This window comes from Octodon degus, unplaced genomic scaffold, assembly GCF_000260255.1.
Source record: "Octodon degus isolate 3935 unplaced genomic scaffold, OctDeg1.0 scaffold00071, whole genome shotgun sequence".
In the NCBI taxonomy this organism is placed as follows: domain Eukaryota; kingdom Metazoa; phylum Chordata; class Mammalia; order Rodentia; family Octodontidae; genus Octodon; species Octodon degus.
In genome coordinates this window covers 2,688,802-2,697,828 of record NW_004524647.1, presented here as the reverse complement: position 1 = coordinate 2,697,828, position 9,027 = coordinate 2,688,802, and the positions used below count along the sequence as shown (strand labels likewise).

General features: G+C 42.1%; 1 protein-coding gene across 1 annotated transcript in view; it reads left to right on the top strand.

The window, feature by feature from the left end:
• Window positions 1-9,027, top strand: part of Itga9 (integrin subunit alpha 9) — a 392,948-nt gene that overhangs the window by 331,463 nt on the left and 52,458 nt on the right. Inside the window, exon 24 of the mRNA XM_004635243.2 lies at window positions 8,065-8,190. Within this exon, the coding sequence (XP_004635300.1) occupies window positions 8,065-8,190 (126 nt within the window). The remainder of the gene's footprint in view (window positions 1-8,064; window positions 8,191-9,027) is intronic.

Sequence of the window (9,027 nt, the reverse complement as noted above, 5' to 3'; positions counted from 1 at the left end):
TCTTTGACTCTGCTTCATGCGATCTATTTCTTTCCTGTATTGCTCATTCAAGGAATCCATCATTTTTCTAATCTCCTCTATTTTTTTTATCAATGTCTTTTTGAGAAGTGGTTATTAATTCTTTTACTGCAGAGTTTTTTTCAGATTGGGTTTCCTCCATATGTTTCTGTATTTGATTCTTTACTTCAGATGCTATGAATTCAGAGATTTATTTTTTTATTTCAGAAATGGATTCTGCTCTGAATTCCTCTATAACTTTCTGCTGTTGTTTCTTCTGACGCTGTTAATTCATTCATTTCAGCTGGGCTAGTGTCCTCTGCACTTATTCTGGGTGAGATCAAGGCCTGAGATTGCATTTTGTTCCTTTTCTTTGTCATTTCATATAGCACTGACCTCTGACCTTTGGTGTAGAGCTTTGGTGCAGTTATAACCTTAGTACCTAGTGAAATTCTGGTGCATATCTATTAAGTTTGAGTTTATCCAGTTATGTCTAGCCTGGGTCTAGGTGTTGTGTTCAGCTCCTTCCTGCTGCAGCCCTTGGAAGTGAACCTGTTGCATCCCTTTTGCACAACAGTGAACCTGTGGTGCCCCTCTGTTGTGCTGCTGGCCCAGGGGGCACACGGGAGTGCAGAGGCTGTCCCACACACTAGCCAGGCTTGGGCTTGGGCTGGATCTTGGGGTCCTGAGAGTGTCGCAGAAGTTCTTACTTGGTGGGCTTGGGGGTGAGGGCTCTGGAGGGGTTGAGGGGTCCCGAGGGCATGGTAGAGGGTTTCAGTCATGCAGCGTTCCTGAGTTCTGGTCCGGAGAAGTCTGGCAGGTGCAGGGAAACCAGATGCTTTCCCATACACTCCCTGGGCTGGACTGGCTCTTCCAAACCCTTGTTGTGACCACTATAGAGTTTGTAAACACTCCAGGCTTTCCTTTTCCACCTTGGGACAGATGATAGTAACATTAAATGAGGGGCCCTTTTGTCTCTCTGAGTAGCACCATGGCAGTAGGCAAGAACAAGCACCATACGAAAGGTGGCAAAAAAAGGAGCCAAGAAGAAAGTGGTTGATCCATTTTCTAAAAAAAGACTGGTATGATATGAAGATACCGGCTATGTTCAACATAAGAAATATTGGAAAAACACTCATCACCAGAACTCAAGGTACCAAACTTGCATCTGATGGGTTCAAAGGTTGTGTGTTTGAAGTGAGCCTTGCTAATCTGCAGAATGATGAAGTTGCCTTTAGAAAATTCAAGCTAATTACTGAAGATGTTCAGGGCAAAAACTGCCTGACTAACATCCACAGCATGGACTCAACCATGACAAAATGTGTTCCATGGTCAAAAAATGGCAGGCCATGATTGAAGCTCATGTTGATGTCAAGACTAGCGATGGTTATTTGCTTCAACTGTTCTGTTTTGGCTTTACTAAAAAAAAAAAAAAAATGCAACTATCAGATTTGGAAGACCTCATCTGGCTCAGGTCTGCCAGATTCAGAAGATGATGGAAATCCTGACCCGAGAGGTGCAGACAAATGACTTGAAGGAAGTGGTCAAAAACTGATTCCGTACAGCATTAGGAAAGACATAGAAAAGGCTTGCCAATCTATCTACCCTCTTCATGATGTCTTCATCAGAAAAGTCAAAATGCTGAAGAAGCCCAAGTTTGAATAGGGAAAACTCATAGAGCTTCATGACGAAGGTAGTAGCTCTGGAAAGGCTACTGGGGATGAGACTGGAGCTAAAGTTGAACGAGCTGATGGATATGAACCACCAGTCCAAGAGTCTGTTTAAGATCCAGATTTTTAATAGTGATAAAGTCCTATTTGTAATTGCATGCTTCTGAAAAAAAGAAAAAAAAAAACATTAAACAGAGGGGCAGCTGCTTTTGTCAGCATCCTGTCCATGGTGTGAAATCCAATTCATGCCTCAAAAATCACTATTTCATGAATGTAACTCCCCTGGAGTAAACAGGAACATCCTTTCCCAGACCTCAAACCTTGGCATCTTCTGACCATGAAGTCTTTCCTGACCAGAGATGTCCCAGACTATGACTAAGTGATATCCAGAGTCTCCTTGGGCTCCCACATGCAAGATTCCTGACCGCTTCTTAAATCACCACCATCTCTTGGTTTTAACTTGCACAATATTTTCTTTGAGGTCACAGTAGGAGGACGGCAAATTAAAAAAAAAAAAAAAACTCAGTGGCTGCTTTGGCAGAACTTAGCCTAGACTATGTTGTACATCCTCTTGTCCTTGTTTGTGTGGGTAGTAAAGTCCGATTGTTTGAATTCCAATTGCCGTGGACCTAGTCCAGTCCCTAGGGGTCCTGGAAGATAAGCAACCGTGTCATGGGAAATATTTAGACTCAGTCTGGGAAACACTTAAGAAGTGAGTGGGCAGAATGAGCAGGAGCAGTGGCCACAGTGTCCTCAGCCTGCCAGAGAGATAAGGCTGCTGGGCACTAGCTGGATGGTGTTTGGATTGCTGCAAGGCACATCAGGCCATTACTTCCTCTTACTTTTGAGCAAGGAAGATGATTAAAACAAAGGGTTGGGGATATGTGGCAGCAATTCTTTATGGGGGCAATATGAGGTTAGGTGACCCCAGACTCCAAAGAAAATCCATAGGCAGTTCTTGAAGTGTGGAATTAGCATCTGAGAATCACCATCTAGGCCAGGGCCCTAATTCTATGGATGAGGAATCTCAGGTCCTGGAGACCCACTCTGGCACAGCTCTTAGGCAGAAGGGTAAGTCCGCAGCCAGGGACTGTTAGTGTTCCTAAGAACATCTGTGCCACAGAATTCCTCCCCCAGACTCCAGGCGCTACCAACAGCTAACCACGTGACAGTGGATGAATCATTGAACTTAGGGCCTCCAGTTCCTTATCTGTCAACTGAAGCCTGCGGATCCCATGATCAGGGAGCTGCCTTCCAGGAACAACATTCCAGGGTGCTCTGCTCCTTGTCCAGCCTGCAGTACAGCACAGAGGAGTCCTGCTTCCAGGCCACAGGCACCAAGGCCTCCCAAAGACTGGACAGAGGCAGAGATGCTTCAAGATGGAGGACTCTGGAATTCCCAGACTTCAAGGTTGCTGGTCCCTTCTCTTTGGCCTGGGTGCAAACAGAGAGGAATAGTTCCTGTCTGCCTGTGCTTCTCTCTGCTGCTGCAGCATCTATGCTCAGGAGCAGTGCAAGGACGTGGTAATGTGCAGACCTTTGCAGCTCAGCCAGGCATGTCCCAGTCTGGCTCTGCAGAACCAGAGAAACTAGCCAGGGAAACTCTGCTTGTCCTTCTCTCTCCTGGTGTACCAGTTTCTCTATCTGTAAAGTGAGGGTAGGCATGGCACCCTCTTCCTGGGGCTACAGTGAGGACTGAATGTTAGTATGTGTGAATAACTTAGAGCTGGCATATGGGAAGGGCATAGGATTGTCAGGATTGTCAGGTTTTATCGTCACAATGATCTTCAATCTACCCAACACACAGAAGGTCACTCCCTACAATGACCCTGGTCAGGGACTGAGTTGCTCGATTCTAGCAGGTCTGACTCAGATCCATACAACACCCAGCAACCTTCAGGCTCCCTTTGAAATGGGACCACTCTGAACCTCCCAGAAAAACATTTTCCCCAATTAAATGAAGCCCGCGTAACCACAGTCAGGCTCGGATTTTCATTCTCCACAGACTCCATTTCAGCTTCTCCAGATTCTACTGAGAGGATAGCAGTGCTTAGGTGTCATGTGGTTTCACATCACTCCAGCATCAGTTTCCTGTTCACAGGCCACCCTACAAGGTCTCCTTAGAAGTGGAAGACTGACTTCAGGGCCCTCTCTGTACCTCTGGATTTGACACTGAGGCTTAGCTGTTTCTTACCCACCTTTCCTGGCCATGCCCAGCCCACCACCCTTCTCTGCTGGCATCTGTGGCATGATTAATAGCACCAGCTCCTCATACCCGAATGACATACATGGAGCTGACTAGGTTGGGACTTTTCTTCCTCTCCCTGCCTAGAAGCTCCCAGCGCAGAGCAAGAAGAATCTCCGCCCCATCTCTGATTTCAATTAGGGACGGATGCTTCCTGCAAGACTCAGAGTTCTGTTTCTCTAGATCCGGACCAAATGTATTGGGGAGCCAGGCCTGGTGGTCCTCACAGGGATGTGCATGCCTGAGGGCTATAGGAGACCATCTTCCATGAGTCTGTCAGCACCTATGTGTCCAGAGGACAAATAAGGAAAGAGGAGCCTCACATGGTGCAGAGAAAGATGATGGGAATTAAGAACATGGCCATGCTCATCCGGATTCTCATATGTCCCATGACATAAATGCTTTCTGTCTACCACATTCTGTGTTTGCCCAAATATAGGTCAACTTCCAATTAACACAAACCCCACTTCCCTGATGAAGTAAATTTAACTTTTTTCTCTTCTCTTGGCCAGCCAGCCGGCCAGCCAATGAGTCTGTGTGCCTGCCTGCCTGCCTACTCACCTACCTGCCTTCCCACCTTCCCGCCTTCCCGCCTTCCCTCCTTTTCTTCCTTCTTTCTCCTTTTTCCCTTCTTTGCCAACTTAATAAAAATCAGAACTGTTAATTAAAAATCAACTTAATAAAAATTGAGGTGTGGGGTGAGAGTACACCAAGTGGATCAGAGTGATGGGAGTGTTCTGTGCCTTCATGAGGGTGTGGTTACTGGGAGACCTCATTTGTCAGAATTCACCATACTGCACCATTAAGATCTGTGCTCCATAGAGAATGTAAATTTTATTTCAATTTTAAAATATTACAAAAATAAATAGTAAACTATCTACTCATAATATTTAAATTATATAATTGTATGCTTTAAAATATATAAGAGTAATACATTTACTTATACCACTCTTCTGTTCACATTTCACTATTCAAACATGCATCTTCTGAGATCAATGTATATTATTACTAAGCCACTTTTTTAGTCAACGCTTTTCTACATTATGTCCTTTCAGTATTTTTCTTTATTTGAAATGCATAATCTCTTGAATCCATATTTGATGCTGAAATTTTATTGCAACCCAAATATCCATTTGCATGACATTGTAGCAGCTGTTTTTTCCATTTGTCTTTTAAGGGAATATTCATGAACCTTACCACATAAGTAATGTATGTATTGCTTTCTAAATTGAGCTTCAAAATATTTATCATAATGTTTCATAATTATACCCAAAGAACAGCCACCACATCTGCCTTAATCTTCATTGCTTCTTTTCTTCTTTTCTACTAGCTCCTCTTGTAACCTCCAAAATTGTCCAAAACCAGCATTGAGATCTTCTCAGGCTGATGCGTCTTTTCCAAGCGTTGTGATTCAAAGAGAGTAATTCAGAGTATCCCAAATTATGGGGACATCTAAAGGACAAGTCTCAAACTATGAGATCCTTTTTTTTTTTTTTTTTTTTTTTTTTTTTTTGGTGGAACTGGGGATTGAACTCAGACCCTTGCACTTGCCAGGGAAGCGCTTGTTCCACTGAGCCATCTCCCCTGCCCCATGAGATACTTTTAAAGGCAACATTGTCTTTTCTAATAATTTGAAAATGTAGAGCTTCATCTTATTTATTTTCAAGTATATGTAGTAAGTACTAGAATTTATTCAGACCAAAGATGAAAATAGGGATTAATTTAGCAATTTTTGGTGGTCTCATTTTATAGTTCATTATTAACAGATGAGCAGTCTTAAGTTAGGAGTCTCTTATATTAAAAAATTATATTTTTATATAAAAAATTTAAAGTCTTCATGAAAAATTCTTGAATAAATTCAGAAGCCCTATATTTTACTCTAGCGCATTAAAGCTAAGCTTAAATAGATGACTGATTAGTGTTACAACTGTGAATACAATCCCAAATTATGAATCCTCATTGTTAATTATTGGACCTGACCCTACATCTTGTCAAGTCTTCAGCTACCCATGTGATAGAATGATGGACAAAAAGGAGTTGTTTTGTTCAACACTTCCTCAATATAGATGTCAAAGAGTGTTGTCTTCAAAGAAACCAACCTTGCTGATGGGAGCCAAATGAGTTACCTCACCAAGAGCTCACTGGGTGTACTGTTATCTGGCTCAGTGCTGTGGCTGTCCTGGTTTTTTGGGTTTGTTTTTTTCTTTCTTGGTAGTAGAACTCTAGTTTTAAGTAGCATCATATGTGGTAGATACTCTAGTTGAAATAGAGCAGGAACCACGATGAGGACCACAGCCATGCCAGATCCCTTTGTCTTGTAAGCAGGGTTTCTCTGGTTAGCAGCTTCTGTTGGCTCTATGGGACACATTAAAAGGTGCTGGCAGTGGACCATGCATAAGGTCCGCATGGAGACCTCCATGTGTCAGAGGTCCTGAGCTCCAGAGAGCTCTTGAGCGTGTGCTTGTTAGCAAATGTCCTTGCCTGAGTCTCATTTTCCTCACCCAGACAGACAGTGTCAGTGCCTGAGAGAATTGCTCTGATGATTGTAAATGTGCCCAGCAAAAACTTCCTGATCACGTCTCATCTGCATAGTGTTTGTCATCTTATCTGTTATGTAGGGACAGCAGATGAACATTTTGTATTATTTGCTCATTTTGATACAAGAACTTGTACTTAAAACTTGTCAGCCAGAGCCTGGGTTGACAGGCTATCTGTAGTCCCAACTACTCAAAGACCTGAGATGGAAGGATTGCTTGAACCAAGAGTGTGAGGGTGTCCTGGAAAACACAGCAGGACCTATCTTTACAAAAACAAATGCCTTAGGACTGGCCAAATAGCTCAGTGGATTAAAGCAAGCAGCACAGGGGTCAGGGGTTCGATCCCCAGGCCTGCAGTGCCTGCCCTGCCCCTGCTCCCCGTCCCCTGCCCCACACGCTGAGACAGCAATTGTGACTGGGCATGGTGACGCATGCGTATAATCCCAGCTCTTGGGAGGCTGTAAACAGGTGGATCACTATGATTCCGATCTAGCAGTGAGACCCTGAACACCCTGTAGGCCCTTCCCTAAATACAAAAAACAAAAAACAAAACAAAAAATCACCTTAAGTTCTTGCTTTCCATTTAACTGTGTTATACCTTTCAATTTTTATTCTTATGAGTTCTTACACTAGAGAGACAATATGATATTTACGCACATGGATCTGGTTTATTTCACTTAGGAGTATATCTTCAAGTTGCATCCACCTAGATATGAATGCTTCGAGTTTATCATTCTTTATAGCTGACCTTGTCAGATGCAAAAGTTACATTTTTAGTTATATAGGTCTTTAACTTGGCCTTAACCATCCAGCAGAAAAGTATGACCACGAGGTATAAAAAGTAAAGCCATATTAATATGCTGAGCTATAAAAGGCTCAAGTCAACAACTTCTGACAATTGCCAATTCTGCCGATAACCCACTACTATTATGAACTATTGGACTATATTGGGTTATTTTGCTGAATTCAAGTACCTACAGTCTTTGGACTGGTTTCAAGTATGAAAAGACTTCTCCAAATACAGCTTCTCTAACTGTGGTGGAACACCCATCTCTGAGAAAACAAAGTGAAAAGGGGAAATATGTTGGGAGCCACGAAGCTAGGAAATCCATCAAATATATGTAGGTGGGACTTGGCCGAGTGCCTAAAGCAAGCAAGCTACCTCAGTCCTGAGATGACCATCCTGTCTGGTTAAGGTTTGCTATCAGTTGTTAAGCAACCTAATGTCACGTGTTGTCACAAAAGTGTAAATAAAGGACAGTTTCCTTTGTGAAAAAAAGGGGAGGAAAAACATTATATATATATATGTATATGCAAGAGAGTTAGGATAGATATACAGCTACTTTCTCTTCGTTCACTGAGAATAAAAATTTGTACTAATATTGTGTAGACAAGATATGTCTGCATCTTATCCTCTAAATAACTATGAGAACAATATGCAATGTATGAATTATTGTAAATGTCCAACCAACCTGTTTTGAAACTGTTTCATCTTTTTTTCTCATTAAAATGAATAAAAATTATTTTTAAAAATACAAAAAATAAAAAATGGCTTGTCTGCTAGGAATTTCTGTTCTTGGGACCTACTACTCTGACAGGCCTCTCTTTATTTCAGGTGGGCCAAGAGAAGGGAAACTGCTCTTTCCAGAGAAACCCAACCCCCTGCATCATCCCCCAAGAACAAGAAAACATCTTCCACACTATATTTGCTTTTTTCACAAAATCTGGAAGAAAAGTCTTGGTAAGGATTTGCTTAGTAACATGTCTGGTGTAACATGGGTGGTCCTTACTAGGAAGGCAAGTCTGAAATTAAAGGCCAGTTTTCTGTTTGGTATTTGTTATTTCCTAAATCTGGCTTTCATCAATAGACTTATAAAGACGCAAGGACTGTGGTCAACTCCTGTTTTTCAGCTTGAGGTTTCAATCAAAGTGTTAAATTTATATTCCATTTCCTTTGCCTGGCAAGGGAAAAGCATTTGCAGCCCACCAAGTGCAAAGTGAAATGTTTCCTCCACTAGGATAAATCTAAACAAGCGTGATGGTTCTTGTACAGTCGCTTTGGAAAGTGCTGCTCCACATAACACAAGTCTCCTAGATGTGATATTGAGTGTCTTTACCTTGGTAAAGACGAAAGGACACATACTGGAATGTTGCATATATGTGGCATTCAGAAACAGCAAAAGCTAACCAGTGGTTGAGGCAGTGTATACTTCTGATAGAATATCCACAGGAAGGGACCTATGTGTACTGGCTTAAGGGACAGAAACGCATGTCATGATCAGGTTGGTGGTTCTCCAGTTATAAATATACATAAAAACATGTGCTCAGTGTGTGCACTTATTTGTTCGAAGTATTATATGTGTTGTACTTCAGGGGTTTTTAATGGAAGCATTGAAGATGGAATCATAATGCTTTTCCACAGCCTCCGTCTCTTGTGTTTTTGGTCACATTTCTTTAGTTCCATATTTCAGCCTGAATGCGTTTCACTTATATTTATTGTGTCTTTCTTCCCTGATAGAGAGCCACAACTTTTTGCCACTTGAACAGTTTGAATTTTTTTCTTCTGTTGTGATGATGT